At 39.9% G+C, this 26,366-nt stretch overlaps 1 protein-coding gene and 1 pseudogene across 1 annotated transcript in view; one reads left to right on the forward strand and one right to left on the reverse strand.

Annotated features, from left to right (window-relative positions):
• LOC126253695 (DNA-directed RNA polymerase II subunit RPB2) overlaps nucleotides 1-26,366 on the forward strand; it is an 83,322-nt gene that overhangs the window by 10,890 nt on the left and 46,066 nt on the right. The window contains exons 5-9 of the mRNA XM_049955221.1: nucleotides 1,166-1,324; nucleotides 8,165-8,329; nucleotides 13,637-13,833; nucleotides 14,234-14,353; nucleotides 17,617-17,803. Of these exons, the coding sequence (XP_049811178.1) occupies nucleotides 1,166-1,324; nucleotides 8,165-8,329; nucleotides 13,637-13,833; nucleotides 14,234-14,353; nucleotides 17,617-17,803 (828 nt within the window). The remainder of the gene's footprint in view (nucleotides 1-1,165; nucleotides 1,325-8,164; nucleotides 8,330-13,636; nucleotides 13,834-14,233; nucleotides 14,354-17,616; nucleotides 17,804-26,366) is intronic.
• On the reverse strand, nucleotides 10,981-11,098 carry LOC126253721 (5S ribosomal RNA; annotated as a pseudogene).

Genomic DNA, 26,366 nt, shown 5'->3' on the forward strand with positions numbered 1-26,366 from the left:
GAATTAACATCTCCAATTGTACCATGAAGGGAGATGGGTCTACAGCTAGCTGCATAGGGTTCGTCTTTGCCTGGTTTCAAAACTGCTGTTATTTTGTATTTCATAAGCATCACTGGTAGTTTGTCAGTTCAAAATATTTTGTTAACGAATTTGGGAAGCCGTTGTTTTCATCCGGCATCATACAGACGTAAGGTACTCTGAATACACTCGATCAAATTCAGCACGAGCCCCGAGTTCATAGACACCAGCCACATGCATACTGAGATTTCAAACAAGATCTTTTCTTATAGTGTTTTCTTGAGGTTATTTATGCACCATATCCCAATTTACCTTTTATTAACCTGGCAGCAACTGCAATAACGTGTGTGTGTGTGTGTGTGTGTGTGTGTGTGTGTGTGTGTGTCTTCTTTGTATAAGTGGATCTGTACCAAGTTTCCTTATAAAGTTCCTGGCTTTACAGCTGGAATGTGTAAAATTCAGTGGTCTTCCGCCATCTCTTTTCTAGTAAGATTAGTGATGACTACATTTTCATTTTTTTCATTGTATGCTGCTAAGGAGATAGGTATACTATAAGTCTTACAAATACAAGCAGTAACTCCAAGCTTGCACCATTCTTAAATGCAAATTTTGTTACACAGAGATACCAAAATAGAAGCATATAGGCACCACAGAACCTCTTGCTGCGGGTCTGCACCTTGGACCTTGTCTCGCCCATATGTAGACACTACACACAATTTATCACCTTGTCATCCCCACCCCCTCCTTCCCTGATTGGCCAAAACATTGCTTACTCTTACTATTTCAGACAGTGCTGTAAACAGTGAAAAAGTCACGTTTTTTCACAAGTTTATATTCTGTAGTGAATATACTTCAACTGTAATTATTAGTTGAAATGTGTTGATACAATAAACAAACTTCAGCTTCCATAATACTTAAATGTAAGTCTTTCTATATTGAAGTATGATAAAAACAGTAATTCAATAGATATTAGATTAGGTTCATAAGGCTGATTTGCTTTGAATTGTCTTTATTTCCAAGTCAAAATTTGCTTGATTCAAGGATCTTTCTATGGTAAATTGGTTGAAATTATGATATTTCTGTTTGATGAGGTTTGTTTTTTGGGCTTGCATGCATAAGAGATGTTTTAATCTTTGTGTTTCTGTAGGTTCTGATAGCTCAGGAGAAAATGGCAACAAATACAGTGTATGTGTTCAGCATGAAAGATGGAAAATATGCATACAAAGCAGAAATTCGTTCCTGCCTAGAACATTCATCGCGTCCTACTTCAACCCTCTGGGTCAACATGATGGCTCGGGGTGGACAGGTAATTAGATTTTTTTGTCTATATTGTGATTTCTGTGAATTTTTGTTCCCCTTCCCATTCACATATAACCACCAGTGTTACATTTTTTCTTAAAGTAATCAAGAAATGAATGATAAGATTGTTTGTTATGGTACTAAGTAACTACCAGTTATCACGTTGTAAACAGTATCAGTACATCAGATTCAACATTTACATTGCAGTTTCAAAGAAGAAAGTGACAATGTTATGATTTTTATTTCATTTGGAGTATGTCGTCATTATAAATTCAAAGTAATTATTGTGTGCTGTGTTTTTCTTCACTCACTAGATGTTTTAAAGCTCTGTATTATAGTAAAATATGCACCCTGCATTCAGAAATTCATGGAATCAGCATCTTTAAAATACAAATCATTGAAAACTAATTTCACATAGCTTATAATGGTACACTGTCAATGATTACTGTGCTCGTATAAACAATGAAGGCAATCACTCACCTGGGGTTGAGTGGTGTACAGGCACCATTTAAAGATTAGGGGAAAAAAAAATTCTGATCTGGGTATGTACACTATCCGAACTAAAGTATCCGTGCCTCCCTACGTTTTGTGGAATTAATCACTAGATGCCACTAGAGGCAGACCTCCCAGTATGAAAGGAGGCAGGGAGTATTTTGTTTTAACTAGAGAAGCAGTAATAGCAGAATGAATCAGTTAGGAAAGCTCGGTGACATTGAATGTGGACTAGTCATTGGATTTTTCCTGAGCAACAAATCCATTGGGGGCCTTTAAAGCCTTCTAAAGTTGTCCAAGTTGACTGTTGATGCAATTATGAAGTGGGAATATGAAGAAACAATGACAGCTAAAACAAGACCTGGCAGACCTCCTGTAATGACAGACAGGTACTATCGAGATGTCCGAAAGATAGTTGTACAAAATCAAGTGACATCAGTGGAAGGAATCATTTGTGAATTCCGAAAGTACTACTAGCAGTCCAGATAGTAAAAGGACTGTGGGTAGGGAATTAAAAAGATGATATACACAAGGATTGAACAGCTCTTCATAAGCCACATACTCCTGAAGTCAACACTAAATGACACTTGTGGTGGTGTAAAGGGTGTCTCCACGGAATGGTGGATGACTGTAAACAAGTGATTTGGAGTCAGGTATGAGTTTGGTGAGTGCCTGGAGAACATTACCCCTCGTCTGTAGTGTCAGCAGTGAAGTGCAGAGCTGGTTACTTTGTGTAGTCTTCTTATTGTGCTAAAGAAAATGCTAAATACGGAACGACATGAACACATTTCACAGCATAGCGTGCTGCTTTCAGCAGAGGAACAGTTTGGAGACAATGACTGTATCAGCATGGCAATGCACCCTGTCACAAAGCAATATCTGCGAGCCATTGGTATGTGGACAAAAACATTCCTGAACTGGACTGGCCATCCCAGATTCCCTGTGGAACACCTTCGGGACGAGTTAGTATGTCAACTACACTCTAAACCCCCAATGTCCAACATCACTACCTTCTTTGGTTTCAGCTCTGGATGAAGAATCGGCTGCCATTCCTCGACAGAAATTCAGAAACACTTGTTGAAAGTGTCCCCAGCAGAGTTCTTATCATCATAAAGGTGAAGGTTGGATGCACCCCATATTAAAGTCCACTAAGATATTTCTGGATACTTTTGATCAGATAGTGCATATGTGCAGCCTATTGTGTGGCGATAAAGGATTGCCCATCATTGTTGACTTTTTTGTTTGTTGATTCCATCCTGGAAATCCCAATATTGTAGAGAGGAATAAATATTAATGTAAATTAATCTAACATTAATTTCATTAATGTTAATTTATGATTAATTAATTAATTAATTAATGTTAGGCATCGATGGAATCACTCAATGAACACATCATTGCTTCATAAACATAAATGCAGTGACATCGTCCACCTTTCATACACATTAGGTCTGGAAATGGATGAGACACATTCCATGAAGCTGGGTTAAAGTGGAGGATGCTAAAGAACAGGCATATTATTTTGCAGCAAAACTGCATGTCAGCTGTAGCAGTATGATTGAGCCTAATGTCATACAAGAGAAAGAAATTATGAATATCTGACAGTTCTGGTCAGATATCCATAGTTCCCTATAAAACTGCTCCAGGACAGCCAGATATCAATTGCTTTAGGAGTGATAGTTGCAATAGTAGTAGTTGGGTGAGGCTCCATGTGGGAGGCGCGGCACACTTTAGCCAATATATTGGCTCACTATAGTGAGACGTGTAACAAACCTTCACCCTTGCCACAATAATCCGTGCTTGCAATATAACTTGGGCAGTAAGCTGCTCTGTGGCATTGTTCATTGCGTACTGAGATTTTTCATTTTTTACGCTTGTGGGGTTAATATTTTATGTTATTACTATTCTGTGTTGTATGATACCAAACAATACCAGAAGCAAGTTTGTCAAATGTTTCTTTGTTGAAAAGAATAATGTGGCATTGTTGGCCAAAGGATTGCTGTAAGAGGTCAGTCAATGGAAATGGTTTATGCTTTACATGCCTGCACTGTCACCAGTTCTTGATAATGATCCCAACCATTCTATTGTTATTGACAAGATTCCTAGTGTAGCAGAGTGAGAATTTGATTGGTTGGCTTCACCAGGACAGTGTCGAAGTGAGTCATAAACATTTGGAGCCTACGAAACTAATCCCTGTACAAATCATCTTCTCCCAGGTAAGAAACCAATGACCTAGCAAAAACAAGAGCATACACTCGTTAGGCTGACATATTACTGTCATTTGAATCCATTAGAATTGATACGGACCTAAAGTAAACATTTTTTACCAGCAAATACGAAACGAATTACTATCTGAAGTTGAAGCTGTCACCAATAAAGCTGTTAGGAAAGTCGGGTCTGAAAACTGGAAGAAATGTGCTAATTGTGAGCAGTGCATAGTGCTAAACGCTGGGTGAAATGAAGCTGTGTTAGATACTCAGTAAAGTATTCATTTCATTAAATAATGACAGTGACAGTCCCACTTCAAGCCTCTGTCACAGCAATGAGAGTAATGTCAGTAATTTTTCTGTTACCACAAAATAAGATGTGAGTGCGGGATTAAGTTGACTGTTCCGTGTGTGAGGTTTAACAACCGGCATAGTGAAATCATACGAGGTGGCTGTAATTGAAATGAAGCTACTCATGGAAGCAGTATGTGGGCTGGCATTATCGTATGGCAATAAAACGTAGTAGAAGTGCTAATGCGTTAATGCAGAACCAATTTACAATGACAAAAGATTAGTTCCAGTTTTTACCACCATGTACAAATGTGTCATTGTACAGCATCTTGTTGATGTCTTTTGTGCTTACATTGACTAATTGTGTAAGTGGTGGTCAGTAATAAAATAAACAATATGCCTTGTTCAACAATTTGACCTCTTCATCCCATGTCCCATTTCTAATCCATCACACGCGGAAACATTTCTGTGTGTCTTTCACGCATTCTCAGTGCCAGATTTGCACATGGTGGCCAAAATTAGAACTAAGTTTTTTCCCAGTTGAAATTGGTTCTCCGTTAATGCATTAGAATATTTACCAAATTTCTCTGCCATATATTAATTACGGCCCACACTGCACCTCCGTGAGGAGCTGCACTTTAATTATAACCACCTGGTATTTCATAAGTTTTGAATATTAATGAGGATGCTGAGCCCAAATGAAGTTCATTTCAGGTTCCAGGCTTCACCACAGATTGTAAATCCCTTTGTCTAATAAAATTGCTGCAATATGAAGATAGTGTATTTTTTACCACTATTCTTCTTTCTTGCAAACACACAATGTTTGTTGTTTTTTTTTTATTCCATTGCATTAGAAAAAGTAAAGTTTGATGAGAAAATGCAATAATTACTTAATTGTAGATATACTGGTCTGTTTCTCGTAATGAGACCAAATTAGAGACAGCTTAGCTTCTGATGCATTAAGGGGCCCTTACATGCATAATATTCATTGCACAATGATACTGAGCATGTGAGAGCAGTGCTGACAGTTTGCTCAATATACTGGAATCTACAGAGTTTTAGTCCGCGTCCGATAGCTGAGTGGTCAGCGCGACAGAAAGTCAATCCTCAGGGCCCGGGTTCGATTCCCGGCTGGGCCAGCAATTTTCTCCAGTCGGTGACTGGGTGTTGCGTTATCCTAATCAACATAATTTCATCCCCATCGACGCAAATCGCCAAAGTGGCATCGCATCGAAAGACTTGCACCTGGCAAATGGTCTACCCGACGGGAGGCCCTAGTCACACAACATTACAGAGTTTTAAAATATTGACATGTACTTGATGTATTGTGGAATATATTGAACCAAGTAAGGTAGTATTGTGCAATAAAAGGCTGTTCCTGCTAAGACAGCGAGAAATTAAATACACTCCAAATAAATTCCTGCAAATAAGTAAAAGTGAATGACGAAAAATGGAGTGTGCTGTAGGATGTATATTGACTCTTTGCACTCTGTAATACAGACACAGAATGTCTCTGTGCACTCTTACTAAAATAAATGCAAGCATGCCACAAAGACTTGCACAAACTTCTTCTGAAACAGTGAGGCCATGGACCAACAGTTAAAGTACACATTAAAACAAAAAGTGCTGTTGTAGTCAATATATTTACATAAGCATTACAATACAAAACTTTTCAAACTGTGATATTTTTGAAACAGTTTTCAGGGTGGACTGTTTCCATAGTTATTTTACTCAAATTGTTCACAAATGAATAAGTTATCATCAAAATCATTGTCATTCTCATTTTCACATAAAAATTCTTCTAAAAGTTCTACAGTCTCTCCCTAAGAAGCAACTGTACATGGAGGAAAAGCCGTTTTATGCCTACTGACGTGAACATAATTATTACGACCTTTTGTCCCAACACAGCTGCTACAGTCACAGAGTTAACTCGGGTATCCCAAGTTGGAACATGCAAAAGCTATGAAAAATCATATCAAATGAGGCTTGATATCAGAGTGGTAAAGTAAATTTGCAATGATGAGCACCACTTGTGCTTGGAGTGGAATTTGTTTGCAATAGTTGCTACAGTAGAGACGTACATAGAAAACAGTGCAAGTTCATGGTAAATTAGAGTGGTCACTTGTTTAATTTGTAATTGGTAGTTGTAGTTTACAAATCTATGCTGCAGCGAATGAGGCCCTGGTCCATTGAAATGTTTACTGGAAGCTTTTCAGACTTAATTCATCGATCCTTCTTAAATTGTACTTCTGGTTTGCAAGTTGCAGTACAGAGGAGTTCCACATCGCCAAGCACTGACATGTTCGCTGATGAAGGCAGAATTTTAACTGACTCATCCCAGGCATAAATATTGCACAACATTATTGTGCCATTCTCGTCCTCACACTATTGTGCATTATATTGATGTACTGTTATGGTGCAATAAATATTGAGCATGTGAGGGCCCCTTTAGCAGAGCATTATCTGTCACGTTTAACTCAAATTAGGGTAATCTGACATACGTCTTGTTGGGAGCAGCTGAAAATATGTATTCCTAAAGTGTTGTTTGCATAACATGTCCTAAATTCAATAACAAAAAAATTTCCAGCAACTCAAATTCAACAATGTCACAAGGAAATGCAATTTCATAAATAGTCTGTATATTGTCTCAATGATTTGTCATTGTAAATAAAACTAAAATGAAAACATTGTGTAGCTCTTCCAGAACATACTGATGCTAGTTGTATTTTGGTACGTTTAATAGTTTGCGAGTTTGAGGATGTTGAATGAAATGTAAAATTGCGTGTGTGTTCCGTGTGGAATGTGGCAGCTCTGCTCCACGTATGTACATGCTCCTCCTGAAGTGTCAGTTCTGAAGTAATTTTCAGTAGTCGAAGAAATGCAGTAAGGAAGAAAGTACTTGCAGGTAATGTCTTCTGCATAAAAAGGAAAAAAGGTTGTTGAGCTAAACTTAAATCTAGTTCACACAGAAAATACCTGTAACCAGTAAATTACAATTTTGTATCTAATAAAGTAGGGTGAGGTATTGGTATGCCAATAAAAACATTTATTTTTGCTCGTCAAGAAAAGCTGCATAAATACTTTTAATATCACAGTTCTCTTCACATCAAAGATAACAATTTACTGATACAATACTAGCAAGAGTTTTGGTAAGAAAATTGCCTAGGACTACTAAATGAGAGACTACCTCACTGGGTTTCAGGAATAATAGCATTGGAACTAAATGTAATTCTAAACATAAAACTTTTCGTAGTGAATTTAGTGTACGAAACATTCTTGATGCACTTGTCACACACATTCTCCATAAAGATCGAAGCTTTTGACAGAATTCACCATTGTCTTTGACAGGAATGAAACTTAATGTCAAAGAAGTAATGGAATCACACAGGTGTGCTGCAGTACCCACTGCAACCAGATATTACATTGGTACTAATGGTGAAACTTCATCGGTTGTGTCTTTGTTTTTATCGCAGTGTATAATATAGGACATACTCCCACACAGTCCCTAGATAGTAAGTTTCTACTTCCACTCTTTGCCGAGTGCATTGCCCCCATATCTTGTCAGCATAAATTCTAATTTCCTTACCCTCTTTGATGACTTGGGTTCCAGTAGGTTGAAGTGTGGCCTACAATCTCCAGGCTCAAAAAAGATTCTGTTCTTAAAAAAAGTGGAGGGGGCTGGGTTTCCATTGCTGCTGCTTCACGTAGTGTAATAGGTCTGGAGACACCAAGTGACTAAATATTTTGTAATTCGACAGAAACTTGTAACATTGAACATTATTGACAATTACCATTATATCAAATTTTGTATTGAAGATTCTTATTCTGAGTGCTGCAGTGACTGCCTTTCTGTGTTACAGAGCATTAAGAAGTCGGCTATTGGACAGCGCATTGTTGCTATATTGCCATATATCAAACAAGAAATTCCCATCATTATTGCATTTCGTGCACTGGGTTTTGTTGCTGACAGAGATATCCTTGAACACATAATATATGATTTTGATGATCCTGAAATGATGGAAATGGTGAGTAAAACTTAAGAATTAGATCCTTGATATGCAAAGGCCATATGTCTTATCTGAACATACTGTACTTATTCTTTTATTGTATTACCTGTGATAATATTGTTTAGAAAGTTTGTTGAGGTCGTGATGCAAAAGTAAAGATGGCCAAAATCACTAGTGGCAAAAATGATACTGCATAACATCTTAATGGCTGCCAGGAAACAAAACCTGGACATTGGCATTACTAGCCAGAAACACTAACCACTAGATGTGCAGACAGTATGCTTTTGCTCCTGTGGTATTAGCTTTTACTTTTGTGACATTAGAAGACATACCATAAGTGAATGGCTACTGGATATATTAAAATTGGTCAGCATAGAATTGAATAAAGAGTCAGCATAATCCTGTGCATCTGAAACAGAAGACAGATGATTCAAGACACTGCTGTGGAAATTAGTGACATTACCAGGGAAGGTACTTTTATTGATACTATCACTGAAGCTTCATGGGAAGCCAAGGTGAGAAATTCTATTTCTGTCCTTGTTCTAAATGATCACTTCAGTCTGTGATATATATATAGACATGTAGTGTGTAATAGTGCTCATCATCTTACAGTACTGCAATGTATTCTATTGCTTCCTCCCCCCTTATTCTCAGGCATAAACATGACAGGACTGCCATCCTGCTCAGGTAACCAGTTCACTTTGCCAAGTACTATTGTATCTGGAAGACACACTCTCAGAATTCCTTTATTGGTGGCAACTGTCCTTAATACACGACTCTGTAACGTAACGACAAAAAACCGTACACAGATTATAGTTATTTGTTGATTAACCATGTTAGAAGACGAAGCACTGATGGCATTTGTTGTTCCTATTTTTAATAACTTCTAAGAATAGGGAAACCAGAGCTCAAGGAAGTTAACTGCACAATGTTTGTAAGCACTATGTGAAAGCAAACACAATGCCAGTATCATTGTATGTCAGTTACATCTTTTTGCACGCATGAACATTGTTTCCTTAAATGTAAATGGAGGGAAATTTAAAAAATGATACTGCATAATGGGTACTAATTAACATTGCCAACATAAAAAAAATTAAAATTTGAAACAGTAGGAAAAGTTACTTTCGGAAAGCTAAAATTATTCACATTTTGCTGAGAGACTGGAAGTTATTGTGAAGAACTGTACAAATAAAAGAATTGTGCCACAACGAAACATTTAAATGTAACTCTAAAAATCTTGGCTTAGCATCAATATTTTTCATTTCAGCTGGAAGCCTATTGAAAAATAAGCATGCAGGATGCTACTGTTAGTTCTGAATGACTTCATGTTATTCGCTACAAATCCCAATAATGTATGTGTTAAAAGGATGGCAGTGTTACAATTCATACACATTTGATCAAAATCTGCATGAAATTGGTGAAATGACACAACTTAATTCTGATTAACCATTACTGGGCTGAAAATACCTTTTTTAATACAGGATTATAATGTGACTAGATAGATAAAAAAATCTACCCGACAAGTGGCAGCAGAAGAGCCTAGATACAAAGGTTAAGGAAATTTGCAAGGTTTTGGAGCCAGTGGTTCCTTCTTCTGGCAGAAGGGGAAGGAAGAGGGTGAAGGGAAAGGACTGGCAAGGTTTAGGAAATGGGGGAGAGTTTCTAAAAGTTGCCCGGAACTGTGGGTCAGGGGTGACTTACTGGACCGGATAAGGAAAGACTGGCTGTTGGAGACTACACCAGATGAGCTTTGAAGAACTGAGAGCTTAAAGGTGGAAGATAGGGTAATAAGCAAGACAGAGTTTACTGACAAAACATTGCGCAAGTGTTAATAAGAGCTTTAAAACAAAGTACATTGCATGTGGTAGTTGTGAAGGGCGAGGAAAAATTGACAGATCAGAAAATAAGGTTTAGAAAACTAAAAGCAATTTAAGAAAGCGATAATTGCTGTGAAGAAATGCTGAGACAGAAGAAATTAATGTAAATTAAGACCACGTGGGAGGTGAGGACCAAGGACACGTTAACGCCAGTGCTCACCTGTGGAGTTCTTAGGAACTTGTGACCAGGGGAAGAATCCAGATGGCATGTGTGGTGAAACAGGTACCGAGGTCAAGACTGTCATGTTGCAGAGCATTCTCTGCAGCAGGATGTTGTGTGCAGAGTTACTTCAAAATACAATGCCATAGGACGTCGTATTTGGAAAGTAAATAAATTAACTTACTCAATTCTTTTTCAGTACTGGTTATTATTGTAATAAAATCAGTAGTATGTGTGGTGTCCATTCTTTCGGGCATGTCTGAAAGAACAGACACCACGTATTCATACAGCTAATATCATTAATTCCTTTGTGTCTTAAAGACAGTAATGTTTCTGGAAGTGATAGTTTGCAGGAGTGCATCCCTCTTTACTCTTAAGAATTCAAAATGTTAGCTTTCGCTGACTAAACAATCCTCATGTGTTAATATACGCACTCCGTCTTCAGGCCACAAGTGGCCCATCGGGACCATCCGACCACCGTATCATACTCAGATGAGGATGCGGATAGAAGGGGCGTGTGGTCAGCACACTGCTCTCCTGGTCGTTATGATGGTTTTCTTTGACCGGAGCCGCTACTATTCGGTCGAGTAGCTCCTCAATTGGCATCACGAGGCTGAGTGCGCCCCGAAAAATGGCAACAGCTCATGGCGGCCCGGATGGTCACCCATCCATGTGCCGGCCACACCCGACAGCGCTTAACTTCGGTGATCTGACGGGAACCGGTGTACCCACTGCGGCAAGGCTGTTGCCCATGTGTTAATATAATTCCGATCTTTCTGTGTGTGTGTGTGTGTGTGTGTGTGTGTGTGTCGAGAACTTAATAATATAACAGTCTGTTTTCTGTAAGCCACAAGCTGATGTTACCACATTTCTTCATTTGAAGCATCTACATTCTATTAAACATCCTTCACAGTCAAACTTGTCATTTTCAACAAAGAAAAGTACCTCCATTTCCCTTTATTCTGTCCTATTTCAAGGAGTTGTGTGCTCTGAAAGGTTGTTATTTGCAGTCTAAATAGTTATGTAAAAATTCAATGAAGCGCTTTCAGGTTAAAGAATTATCATAAATGAAAAGCAGAAACAGACAAAAATGCTTTATTCTAATAGTTAACTGAATAAATGAAGGGTGCATGACAGAGGCTGTTAATTTTTGATTATGGAGCATAAGATTGTGTAACAGCAAATTAAAAATAATTGTAATTAAAATCATGCAAATTGTAACTGAAATTGTGGAGAGATATGTAAAGGTTCTCCGTAGTTAGAATAATAGTTTTCATAAGCCAGTTTTTTGAAAATTTTGAAGTGCTGATTTTTAAAATTGTTAGATTGGACTTTGAATGGTAAATGTACTATTGCAGTGAGTTGCCAACATATATTGTTTCTAGAATGTTTCTGGTAAATGTGAATTTTGGCCTAAAATTTAAAAAAAATCATGTTATCTGCCCCCCCCCCCCCCCCCCCCCCCCCCCACCCCCCCCGATTAAGTTGGTACATACTAATTTCAGCATCTTATTCTTGTTGTAAATTAATAAAGATGTACCAGTTTTTGGGGAAATCAGTGTGAAATTAAATAGTAGAGAGATGAGTGTCCAGTTCAGAGGGCGAGGATGTCTCAGTTCCACATGGAAAATTGTAAAAGCCATATTTGTTTAGATTAACGCATTGTAGAAAAATCAAGATGCAAACAGAATCCAAATTGACAGGAATATTTACAAGTAGAGAGGAGTTGCCTTTTGAGCACAGAGTTGTGTGCGCTAGTTCACATATTGAGTATTCCATTTGCCATCGGCACTGAGAGAATAAAAGCAGCACTGTCAGATCAGTCTGGATCAGTCTACAAGAGTCGCTTTGTGTGTTCACTTTGTAGCAGGAGCGTTGAGTGATAGTCTTGAGCACGAGCCTCGAATGGCTGTATGCAGGAAAATCTTTTAAGTATTTGTGAGGGAGATTATGGTTATATTTGATTCTCATTTCATAAATTTGAACTTTAGTGTGGATATTAGGAAAATCTAACAGAATAAATGGTATGTTGCCTTATCCATTTCTGTTTTGCAAGTTTCTGTTGCCACCTGTATTCCAAATTCACATGTTGACTGGAGCATTAGACTGTCTGTTTTTAGATGAGCGAAAGTATTTTTGACTAGACTCGCCGGTGTTTGATATAAACAGGTCTGTTAATAATGGAACTTTGCTAGAATTTTGAATCTGAACTGTGCGAAGTGCTGAGGAAAGAATTTCATTTCTCTAAGATAGCATCATTGACAGTACCAACTGCGGACTTCTTGTTCAGTGGCAAGTGGAGGTCCTGAATCTGAGGCACTGACAATTCTGCAACCATGTAGGTTGCAGATTCCTTGACTTGAGCCATAGGATGGTGGGGTTTTGGATTCCACTTAATAGGCTGGGGGTCCATTAAACACAGGAGATGGTTGTATGGATATTGGGGACTCTGTGGGGTGCTTTTTGTAATTTTTATAGGTTGGAGGTTCTTGCGAATGTGCAAAAAGGAGAGTGGGGATATGGTTTTTGGTGGAAAGGGGGGAGGATGTGGACAGCCGGGGGGGGGGGGGGGGGGAGGGAGATATGTTCCTCCACTGTCAACAAACCAGTACTCAGTTCAATATCAACTTCATTATAGTCAGCTGTTCTCTACAGTCGAGCAATTGGCAACTCTGCTCAGTGTGCACTCTCTCTTTCCCGACTCAGTGTTGGCATATACCAGTCCTTCCACCAGAGAAGGGTACCATTGCTGCCCAGCGACTTATGGAGCTAGAGCAGTGCCAACCTCAGTATGAAACGGAAAAATTGTGCCACCCTTGACACAGTCCTTGACCTGACTGGCAGGGCTCAGATGTGGGTGGCTCTTTAAATTCTCTCTCTTCTCTGGCATCAATATTGATTTCAGTGCTCTGTTTTTCCCTCTCCCCCATACTTTCATAATTCAGGTAAATTTTTAGCTGATGGTACTAATTCCAGATGAACGCTCTTGATTGTGGGACAGATGACTTTGTGGGTTAGTCCATTAACCCTGAGTCAACCATGCTTTCTTCTTTTTTATTGTATTTATAAGGATATTTCACTTCCAGTGACCAGAAGAAGTAATGAAGTTTACAGTTTGTATTGTTGGCAAGGCAATTATCCATGAGCCAATCATCATATTATGTGTACTTCTGCAAAGTGCTATTGCTTCGGTAGTAATGCTCATGGTGTGATGAATGTTGTAAGTTATAGAGGGATGAAATTTTCCTTGTGAGAAATGTCATTTAATTGCTTTGTCTGTGTGTACAGGTAAAGCCATCTCTGGATGAGGCATTTGTGGTTCAGGAACAAAATGTTGCCTTGAATTTCATTGGTACAAGAGGAGCGCGTCCTGGTGTCACTAAAGAGAGGCGTATAAAATACGCACGAGAAATTTTGCAGAAAGAAATGTTGCCACATGTAGGTGTGTCAGATTTTTGTGAAACAAAGAAAGCATATTTCTTGGGGTAAGTATTAGAATCAAATTTTATTATTGCTTTAACACTCTGGTTACCAGAAGCATTTATTTTAACTATTTACTCCATTAAAAAAAGTTTCCTTAAAGAAAATTATTCGCAATGTAGAAAATAGAATCCATTAAACCTCAGGTATCAAGTCAGAAACTGTTAACTTGCTTGCACTGTAAGATTGACATTCTAATTACTGGAGTCTTCTACACCACATTTATAATTAAATGGAAACTTACAGGTTCCACATGTGAAATTATTATTGAAATTTGGGCAGGCCTGTTAATTGATCATTTTGCAAAAACAAAAATTTCATCCTTGATAACCCATTTTAATTGAAATTAATTTTACTTTACTTCCAGAGCTGTCTTAACTATGTGTTACATCTGATTATTTACAGCTACATGGTGCATAGGCTGCTTCTAGCGGCTCTCGGTAGACGTGAATTGGATGATCGTGATCACTACGGTAACAAGAGGTTAGACCTCGCAGGACCTTTGCTGGCCTTCCTATTTAGAGGGTGAGAAATGCTTTTTTTACTGGCAAGATCGATCTTGTTTTTTTTTCTTTGACTGGAGTTTCCTCATAGTCTCAATATTCTGGTTTATTGACAAAGTTATGAAATGGTGTATACGCCCCGGGAAAACTGTGGGAATTTTTTCATCTGGGAGAAAACCGGGAAAACGTGGCCTTGTTGATGTGATGGAGTATGCTATGTCATTTTCAGTTTTGGCTGCCAAGTGTTCATTCCCAGTAATGTTGCTGATTCGCCGAGATATAGCCATAATGGAAAGTGGTATTTTGCTGAATGTGGGTGGTGATCTGGGATTTGTTGTCTCTGCTACGTCCAATAGAATATTCTTTATTAACAGCCCTTCCATTAAACAGCTTGCCAGCTCTTGCTAAATGTAGAACAAATTTATAACTACCTCGAAGAGTCCTTTCACATCACCCTTCCACTTTTTTGCTCTAAAGTGGAGTCAAATAATACAAGCGAAAACAAAAAATGAAGACACATTTGAAAGAAATGGAAACAGACTTCAGTTCATTTTTCTGGAGCTTTAACCAAAGTAAATATGCTAAAAAGCTAGTAAAAACTTCATTTGAGTATGCAGAATTTTCGTCTGCAAGTATTCGCAGCTTCCTTAATTCTTCCTCTCTGGCATCCTCTATGATTTCACTATACATTTCTGAATGCTATTTTTTGTCGTGTCTTTCAGTAGACAACTTTCTTACACAAGTAATTACTGTACTACACATGTATTGTTAAAACTAACAAAAAAATGAAAAAGTTCCCACTACGGTTTGAAGATAGTTTCAGAAATATTGCATTTCTTGGAGCTGATTGTTCCATTCTTCTAGTAACTGTCCAGCACTTCTGTTTCAATGTTGAATAAGCCACCTTTCAACACACTCAACAGCACACAGACGGCTTCGCCCTGCAAGATGAATTGAGGCGAATTAAGCCTAGTTAGACTGATGCACTGTGCACACATTCTCAGCCCTTTGCTTTGAATGCACGTGATTTTCTGTGTGGGAGGGAGCCCTGGTCTATATGATCACTTTCGTATTCATCATTTGATCTGTGCAGGACCAGCCTTTTCTAAATCATTCTTAATATTCTCTGAAATGGTGGTCTAATAGCTCCATCCTCCCTCTGCCCACCAACTAGGATGTACTTCACCCAGTTATGAACGTGTAGTACGTTATTAGTATTAGCACTATTATGTTCCAGATGAGACAAACATCAGTTTGTCTTAGTGCTCACATTACTTTCACTACCTTGTTACGTGCTTCTACTTGTAGCCTTAGTTCCACTGTGCTGTTCGATTTTTCTACCTTGATGAATTATACAAGGGTCGAATGAAAAGTAATGCCTTCACCTTCGTTAATTGGGTTTGGATGGGAATATTTTAATAAATCACATAGAAATAATCCTCAGAATGTGATCTTTAATTGCTAATGTTCACTTTTCCACATAATCACCAGCCAGTTGGATACATTTCTGCCTGCGATGAAAAAGTTTTCTGAAGCAGTCACTGAAGAAGTCGACGCTCTGTTTCAGCAGCCACAGTCTCACAGTTCTCTCAATGTCTTCATCAGAGGCATAATGATGTCCCTGCAGATTGTCTTTCATTATTGGGAACAGATGGAAGTCAGACGGTGCTAAATCTGGACTGTATGGAGGATGCCGTACGGTGGTGAGATTGTCTCTGAAGTTCTGCTATGGTGGCACGTAAAGTGTGTGGTTTGGCATTGTCATGCTCCAGGAAAACATTTCCCTTTTCCTTTTGGACCCTTGTTAGCCATCATTTCAGAGTTCGCAGTGTATTGACGTGACATTCTTGAGTTTATTATTGTTCCACGATCGAGGAAATCGGCACGGATAACGCCATCTGCATCCCAGAACACTGTGGCCACGATTTTTCCAGCTGAGGGCTGCGCCTTGAATTTCTTTTTCTGGGGTGAGTCTTTGTGTCGATATTCCAAAGACTGTCATTTCATCTCCGGATCGTAATGGTGTACTCACATTTCATCTCCTGTCGCAATAGAATGGAGAAAGGCGTCACCTTCATTCTCGTAACGTGAGAAGAGTTACTGGCAAATTTCAAGTCTGTGCTCTTTCATTTCAGGAGTCAGCATCCGGGGTACCCATCGTGCACAGATCTTTCGATAGCCAAGTAGAGCAATAATGTGACCCACACGTTCTTGTGAAATGCTGATTGTGCTTGCAGTTTCTCTCTGAGTGATACGACAATCGTCCTGAATCAATGTCAACATTTTGCTTGTGAAACTCGTCGGTTGCTGTCGCAGGACGTCCAACTCTTTGTTTGTCCTGCATGTCAGATGTTCCCGCCTGAGCATCTTTAAACTTACTCGCCCAACGATGCACAGTACTCACATCAACACGATCACCACAAACTGCTTTCATTCTCTGATGAATATCTTTTGGGGTGACACCTTCTGCTACCAAGAATTGAATGAGTGCACGTTGCTTAAATCGCATTGACCAACTGTCTGCACAGGGTTCCATACTTAACACTGCAACAACACAACCGTTCAATGCTAAGGCTTCCCGCCAACTGGAGCTGTAGAGAATAGGCTAAGGAGCAAACCAGTACCTGCCGCATACCAATGCTGCCAACTGTTGAAGAGTTACAAAGGTGAAGGCATTACTTTTCAGTCAACCCTTGTAGATCAAATAATTTCCTTTTACTTGATATTTTCATATATGATCCCTGTCAAATTTTAATTATATCGCATTTCCTCAGTGTGTTCTGTGCTCTTAAGTTTCTGTATTGTACCCATGTTATCATAAAATTTGATTATTTAGCTAAGTCTGTCTGGCTTCATTTTCTTTACGTCATAATATTTGTTTTTTATTTTCACTGTATATTGGAGGCTCAGAAGCCAAAGTGTCAGATTAAACCCAAAGTCTAAGATCATAATCCCCAGTCGGTCCCAGAGTTTTGGCCAGTTATTGCTGGCAGTGTTTGCCAATATGAAGAAAGAAGAGCTGTGGTTTGGAGTCAGTTTCAAACTGAAACTTAAGTCAGTCCATAGGTGAAGAGGAAGGCAAAGATGTGAGACCTCTAATAGGATGATCTGTGGTAAAACACTGTGCTGTTCAAATCAAGCTTCAGATGGTTGGCAGCTTCACTATATTTGTGTACCACTGACTGCTACTGTGACTTCTTTAGAATATTGTCCAATATTGCAATAAAGTTGTTAGTGGTAGGTCTGTGTTACTGAATAGAAAAAGCGATGTATTTTCTTTTACAGGCTTTTCAAAAATCTGATGAAAGAGGTGCGCATGTATGCCCAAAAGTTTATTGATCGTGGAAAAGACTTCAACTTGGAACTGGCTATCAAGACAAAAATAATCACAGATGGTCTGCGGTACTCTTTGGCTACTGGCAATTGGGGTGATCAGAAAAAGGCTCATCAGGCTAGGGCTGGAGTCTCGCAGGTAAGTTCTGTTGTTTCAATTTCAATTACACATGGGATGAGCCATCAAATTTTCATAATCATACAGCCTTTGACATTTCTCATCCATCTGATGTCTCCTAAGGTGACAAACAATCAGTCACAACACGTTTCCTGTTACTCTGGCAGACATGTTTCATGGGAGCTGCTGTGTGCATAAAGCACTTACTTCTACTGAAGTCTCAGCTGTTGTTTGGTTGTTATAACAGATGTAAAAATTCGGAGTAGGTATTAAAATCCATGGAGAAGAAATAAAAACTTTGAGGTTCGCCGATGACATTGTAATTCTGTCAGAGACAGCAAAGGACTTGGAAGAGCAGTTGAACGGAATGGATGGTGTCTTGAAGGGAGGATATAAAATGAACATCAACAAAAGCAAAACGAGGATAATGGAATGTAGTCAAATTAAGTCGGGTGTTGCTGAGGGAATTAGATTAGGAAATGAGACACTTAAAGTAGTAAAGGAGTTTTGCTGTTTGGGGAGCAAAATAACTGATGATGGTCGAAGTAGAGAGGATATAAAATGTAGACTGGCAATGGCAAGGAAAGCGTTTCTCAAGAAGAGAAATTTGTTAACATCGAGTATAGATTTAAGTGTCAGGAAGTCATTTCTGAAAGTATTTGTATGGAGTGTAGCCATGTATGAAAGTGAAACATGGACGGTAAATAGTTTGGACAAGAAGAGAATAGAAGCTTTCGAAATGTGGTGCTACAGAAGAATGCTGAAGATTAGATGGGTAGATCACATAACTAATGAGGAAGTACAAAATTGTTGAGGCTTTCGTGGCCACTTGTTGACAAACTGCCTATTGGCTTCTGTCTCGGGTTCTTCGGCCGACGTTTATCTAATGATTTTTCTGACGTTTCGCCAGCACGAGTGGCTGGCATTGTCAAAGCTTCACCCTCCATTGCCGGTGGTGAACTGGAGCCGAGCTCGCGGGCGCAGACTATATGTACCTGGCGCGCCAACGTCCGAGGGCTTCTCCGCGGTCATTTCCGGTGCGGTTCTCCTCTTGCTACCTGCGACGGTCGTTCGCTGCAGTACGGGAAGCCAGGATCCGTTGACCTTAAGGCTTTCCTCTTTCTTGTTCAAACTGTTCGCGTGTTTTTGTATTTCTACAGCTTCTCTGAACAAGCGCGTGTGATAGTGGTTCTCTACAGCCAGAACTTCCGTGTCGGCGAATTTTATTACGTGGTCGGTCTCATTCAGTGCGTGTTCTGCCACGGCCGATTTCTCCACCTGCCCCAACTTGCAATGTCGCTTATGCTCCTTGATCCTGGTGTTAATGGATCGTCCAGTCATCCCGACATAAACTTTTCCGCATGTGCATGGTATGCGGTATATTCCCGACATTGAAAGTGGGTCTCTTTTCTCCTTCGCCGATCTAAGACACTCTTTGATCTTCCTTGTCGGTTTGAAGATCGTCTTTACGCCATGTTTGCGCAATATACGGCCGATTCTGTCCGTCACTCTGGGAATGTATGGCAGAAAGGCCGTACCCGACATTTCTTTTTCTGGTTCCTTACTTCGCCGAGTGTTTGGCTCAGTTACACTTCTAATATAATTTGTGGAGTACCCATTGCTCCTCAGGACTGTTTCCAGGTGTTGCATTTCTCGTTTGAGGTGTTGCGGCTCACATATTCGTCCTGCTCTCGTTACGAGCGTACTAATCATGCCCCTTTTCTGGCTCGGGTGGTGGTTTGACAGTTTGTGCAGGTATCGGTCCGTGTGAGTCGGTTTTCGATACACGCTGTGTCCCAGGTTTTCGCCGTCCCTTGTGACCATCACATCTAGAAATGGCAGTTTCTTGTCCTTTTCTACTTCCATGGTAAATGTTATGTTGGCATGGAGGCTGTTCAAGTGTCTTAGGAAGTCACTGAGCTGTTCTTCACCATGGCTCCACACCACGAAAGTATCATCGACGTACCTGTACCACACCTTAGGTTTGCAAGTGGCCGAGTCCAGTGCCTGTGCTTCGAATTGTTCCATGAAGTAGTTGGCCACCACTGGACTGAGAGGACTACCCATGGCGATGCCTTCCAGCTGTTCGTAGAAGTCGCCATTCCACGTGAAATAGCTCGTGGTGAGACATGCATGGAAGAGCTTTCTGATGTCTAGCGGGAAAATGGAACCGATGTGCTCCAGAGCGTCACTGAGTGGCACTTTCGTAAATAACGAAACAACATCAAAGCTGACCAAGGCGTCTTCTCTGCCGGCGGACATACAGAGAAACCTGCGCAACACAGAAGCCCTACCACCTCGGCTGTATGGATTACCCAAGATCCATAAGAACAACGTTCCACTGAGACCGATCGTTAGCGCTCCTGGATCACCGACATATAAGCTGGCAAAACACTTGGCCTCTCTGCTCCAACCACACGTAGGGAAGACCGACACATGCATTAAGGACTCAGGACATTTCATTGACAAGCTGAAGAAACTGAAACTTGCACCAAACGACATCCTGGTCAGCTTTGATGTTGTTTCGTTATTTACGAAAGTGGTGGCCAACTTCTTCATGGAACAATTCGAAGCACAGGCACTGGACTCGGCCACTTGCAAACCTAAGGTGTGGTACAGGTACGTCGATGATACTTTCGTGGTGTGGAGCCATGGTGAAGAACAGCTCGGTGACTTCCTAAGACACTTGAACAGCCTCCATGCCAACATAACATTTACCATGGAAGTAGAAAAGGACAAGAAACTGCCATTTCTAGATGTGCTGGTCACAAGGGACGGCGAAAACCTGGGACACAGCGTGTATCGAAAACCGACTCACACGGACCGATACCTGCACAAACTGTCAAACCACCACCCGAGCCAGAAAAGGGGCATGATTAGTACGCTCGTAACGAGAGCAGGACGAATATGTGAGCCGCAACACCTCAAACGAGAAATGCAACACCTGGAAACAGTACGGAGGAGCAATGGGTACTCCACAAATTATATTAGAAGTGTAACTGAGCCAAACACTCGGCGAAGTAAGGAACCAGAAAAAGAAATGTCGGGTAAGGCCTTTCTGCCATACATTCCCAGAGTGACGGACAGAATCGGCCGTATATTGCGCAAATATGGCGTAAAGACGATCTTCAAACCGACAAGGAAGATCAAAGAGTGTCTTAGATCGGCGAAGGAGAAAAGAGACCCACTTTCAATGTCGGGAATATACCGCATACCATGCACATGCGGAAAAGTTTATGTCGGGATGACTGGACGATCCATTAACACCAGGATCAAGGAGCATAAGCGACATTGCAAGTTCGGGCAGGTGGAGAAATCGGCCGTGGCGGAACACGCACTGAATGAGACCGACCACGTAATAAAATTCGCTGACACGGAAGTTCTGGCTGTAGAGAACCACTATCACACGCGCTTGTTCAGAGAAGCTGTAGAAATACAAAAACACGCGAACAGTTTGAACAAGAAAGAGGAAAGCCTTAAGGTCAACGGATCCTGGCTTCCCGTACTGCAGCGAACGACCGTCGCAGGTAGCAAGAGGAGAACCGCACCGGAAATGACCGCGGAGAAGCCCTCGGACGTTGGCGCGCCAGGTACATATAGTCTGCGCCCGCGAGCTCGGCTCCAGTTCACCACCGGCAATGGAGGGTGAAGCTTTGACAATGCCAGCCACTCGTGCTGGCGAAACGTCAGAAAAATCATTAGATGAACGTCGGCCAAAGAACCCGAGACAGAAGCCAATAGGCAGTTTGCTAATGAGGAAGTATTGAATAGGATTGGGGAGAAGAGAAGTTTGTGGCACAACTTGACCAGAAGAAGGGATCGGTTGGTAGGACATGTTCTGAGGCATCAAGGGATCACCAATTTAGTATTGGAGGGCATCGTGGAGGGTAAAAATCGTAGGGAGAGACCAAGAGATGAATACACTAAGCAGATTCAGAAGGATGTAGGTTGCAGTAGGTACTGGGGGATGAAGAAGCTTGCACAGGATAGAGTTGCAAGGAGAGCTGCATCAAACCAGTCTCAGGACTGAAGACCACAACAACAACAACAACAACAGGTGTAACACAGGGTTTCTTCGTAATGCCACTTGCAAAAGCAGCAATCGTTGGCTGTAATAAAATTTTCTACATACGTGGCTCCTAATTGGTGTGTTTCCTGGTATAGTCCATTAAAGAGAGCAGATGGATGCCATTTAAGTCATTTATTGGAGACAACCAACCTACCCAAATCTTGATGCTGTACTTCTCCTTTCAGCTATACTATTAATAAACCAGCTGTTTCATTTCTGACAATTACTGTATATCATCACATTTTGTGTGACAATAACATGATCTCTGTACCCATGTTAATGAAACATAATTTCCACAAGTAGTACACAAAATTTTCTATTGGATCCTACCTCGAACTGGCTTAGCAGTTTATTGAAATTCAGTTCAAAATTTTTGAAAGCTCTTGTGATACCTTCATTTGTAGGACAGTATCACACGCGTGCACTCACCTGCAATGTGAAAGCAGCAAAAAAATTGGTGTCAGTCCTTGAGAGCAAAGCAAAGCATTGATTCAACCAGTAATAATATACTGAAGAATATGTCATTACTACAACTAGCTGTTTGAGCGATGCTTAGTAACATGTGCCAGTGAGAGACACTGTGAAATATCAGAGTGTATACGACCCAGAACAACCGGAAGATCAGGGAAAAACCTGGGAATTTTTTCATCTGGGAGAAACCCGGTAATTTTTCATTGTTTTCGTTTTCAGTTAAATTTTTGTAATTTTGACTGGTAAGAACTGATACTCTAACAAAGGATATTACTGTATCCCACTATTGAAGAAAAATACTGCAGCGATAAAACATGAACGAGAGGACAAACGAAAATAAAACTTAAATTGCAAAGGAAATTTGTCATATAAAACAATAAAACACAGTGCTCATACAAGCGTCCGCCAACAGAAAAATGTGTCAAAGACTTTAGGAAGACTATGCAATGCTTCGTAACAACAAATAGCCTCCAATGAGCGTGGCGTCACAACTGTTTGCGTTGGATTCGTTTTAGCAGTTACGAGCGGGATCATGCGCATGCGCAGTTGAGTAATGCCTTCTCCCACTTCAGGCTACAGAAATGTGGCTGTTGGCTGTGTAACCAGTCGCAGCTAGATGCTACTGAGAAAAACTTTACTGATACGCCAAAGCTGCTAGATTCATGCATGCATAGCAGGCCCGGATCTAGGAGGAGGGGGGAAGGGGGGGGCAAATTCATATTCTTGAGGGGGGGGGGGGGAACCTTGTTACACAAAGCGCCAAGCATCCAGCACACATTGGATTCATATGACTTTGAAACACATTCTAAATTGATTTGTGAATGCGTGCATAGTGTACGTGATTTCTCTGTCAGGTGAATCCTCGTCGCAACTAAAAATAAACTTTACTGCAGACAAAAGCAACTATAAGAGCTGAGTGCAGTGAAGCCGAAAAGATTAATACCAACCGTTGTCTGATTATGTGGTTGATTGGGTTTGCGAATGATGAGCGTTGTTATAATAACCAGCGAAATCCATAAATTCAGACTACCAGAGTGGAAATTAACGACTAACAGGAAAAACAGGTAAGAAATATTATGTATTATCTTCTCGGTGTGTCCAAGAAAATGAAATTCTGGAAGTAGCACAGAAAATGTGTTGTACGAACATGTAACAATGCCTAACCAGAGAATAATGACAGGGTAACGAAACCGGCGATCCTGGAAGAGTTAGTGAAGTTAACCGGCGAATAAGCTTTGACATTGGCAGTAGTCGTTACAGAATTAGTGATGACAAAACTGTTTATTAGAACGAGGAAGGAGAAAAACGGGGACATCACACAAATTATGGAAGAATATGATGATTCCATATATGTATAAAAATTTCGTACTACTACTTTTCGATCTATTACTTGAGAAAGTGGAGCGTGTGAATGAAGTGTGAAACTATTTCCTAACATAAATCTTTTTGCTTGTAGGCCTAATAGGCATTTGATATTGGTACTTTGTGAATTTTATTCTGTTGTTATAAAATTGACCATTTGTGCTTAAACAGCCTCGTTTATTTGGTGTGTGTTAAAATTGCTGCAGTACTAGAAAGCCTATTTTGTTTTATCTAGGAGACAGGGACAAAATAGACATAATCAGATCGAGAAACCACACCAGTCTTGGGTCCCATTTGTATTAACAACTTTTTCAGTATTAGGCAACAACATTTCAATTTTTAATCTAGCAAAACGTTTGACGAGCTTTGGTAAGGTAATAGATTCTTTCGCAAAAAGGAAAGCTGTAGCAAGATTAGAGAGAAAAAAACTCTAGGTGCTAAGGATTGAAGAAATGGGTACTGTCTTGCTTGTCCCTTGTCTTTACTGGTGTTATGTATCCCACATTTAATTTTATGTCACACAAAGCAGCAAGTTGTTAGCTAATAGGTAATAAAGAGTGCAAATTTTCTAAAGTGTTCTTGTTTACAAATAATCCCATCCAGTATTAACTACGAGAAAAAAAGAGGGGCAGGATGTAGGAGTGGCACTACAGGACATGTTAGTTTCCACTGTCCTGAATATAGCTTGATGGCATCCATTACAAAATGTACAAGTCTCAATTCCACAGAGTGAAATACAATGATGTGCGATAGAAGAATGCTGTGTGAATAGGCGTGGCACTGCACGTTGGCACACTTAAGACCAAATAACGTGTCATACATTTCCTTGAACATATTTGTTTTATGCATCAGACTCTTCAGAAAGATGTGCACTGCAAAATAAAAATATTTTTGAAAATATGATTTTTTTAAATTTTTGACTCTTATCTCCAACGCTCAAGCGGGGGTAAGGGGCGTGGGGGCACCACTATCTAGTATTTCTAGTATTACTCCAGTTCGGAAACATCATAGATCCGGGTCTGGTGCGCAAGAGCAGTCTGATTTATAGTGGGGAAGTGGGTAGACGCCACGTGACCCGTGTTTACTTTTAGTGATTTTACTGTTTCCTCTTCGTTCACTACTCTCACGTCAAATGAAAACAAAACGGATTTCTGTGGCCGGGAGCTATCAAGTGAATTGAAAAATATTCACATAGTTACAGAAGGCAAAAATATGTTATTAGTTTCAGATTTTATTTTATTTCCATTTTTCTGATGGTCAAGCATTAATTGCCTTGCAGAACAATGAAGTTATTTTGTCGGTTTGCTAAAGAAATTTTCTTTCATTAATCCTTTCTGCTGAGGCAGTCAATATATTTGAAACTAAGTTTATAAATCCACACTATTGGCTAGTTTCAACTGTTCGCTATATTTCAAGTGTGTGTTTTCATTTTCTAGCACGTATCATAAATAACCAAACATGAGATAACATAGTACTGGTGTTCCCGAAAATCACAATGAATAGCTTAATATCGGGTCGAGGCCTACTTCATTGGGAATCTGGACATAAAAATGTGCACATTTTAGTATGAGTCACGAAACTCCGATGCTCTTGGAGTAGCCTCTGATGTTTTGTTTCTTTTATGACATAATGTAAAATCTTTCAATGTTTCACGCATACGAACATACGGGCCTCCTACGTCATCGTAGCTGCCCAAGCGCGGTGGCGCCTGTTATATGGCACTCTATGGCAACACAGAGCGTTTTACTCTCATTTAAAAATCAACCTTTTGATGATGAGCCATTTAGAAGAATATGTCGTTATTAAAAATTTTACTGGCTCATTTATGTGATATATCTTAAAGTGTAATACTCGCATAAAAGACCAACATTATATGTGAAAGCTTAACTTCTCTTGCAGCGTATTAACCTTAGAGACCATATTGTATGTGATAGCTTTGCTTTTCTTGTAGCAACATTATGTATATTAATTTAAACCATTAACTTTTCCTGTTTGTGTGTTTTCGTTACTTAACAGTGATGTTGCTAACGGCTGACATCACGTGTCCTAAGCTCTGAATATCCGCTGTCATCGGCTGGCGAGATCATGTGACATGACCTATGACTGGCTTACAAAGGCGCATCTCAATCTCGATTTCAGTGCTTTGGAAAGTAACATGCCCTGTTTGGTGGAATTCGAATTTATACTTTTGTAATACGAAAATATGCAGCGTACATGTTGCTGCACATCAAAGATCTTTCCAAAACGTGTTGTTTTCCCTGAGTTTCGTTTTCTAAATCACCCGGAAATTCTACACCCGTGTATAAAACCATAACTATTCAAAGGATTGATAAGTTATACAGTTCTGAGAGAAAATATACTGTCAGTTAACAGGGAAAAACTCTGTTTTCACCCGGGAAAAAGTGTACTTTTAACCGGGAAATCTGGAAATTTTTTTTCCTTGTCTGCATATACACCCTGAATATTCAACACATCAATGTCAAGTTATTTGTGATAAACCTTGGGATATTACAAACATCTTTTAGCGGATGCCTTCAACCCGTGAAACTTTGTCTGTAAAATTTGTAGCCTCTGTTATTCACCATTAAACCTGTCAAAACACTGTTGTTGATTATTCGTATATTTACCTACGTGATGCCATGCAGTTTTAACATTTGGTGACGTGTAAAGTGATGCATAATT

This window comes from Schistocerca nitens, chromosome 4 (genome assembly GCF_023898315.1).
Source record: "Schistocerca nitens isolate TAMUIC-IGC-003100 chromosome 4, iqSchNite1.1, whole genome shotgun sequence".
Classification (NCBI taxonomy): Eukaryota; Metazoa; Arthropoda; class Insecta; order Orthoptera; family Acrididae; genus Schistocerca; species Schistocerca nitens.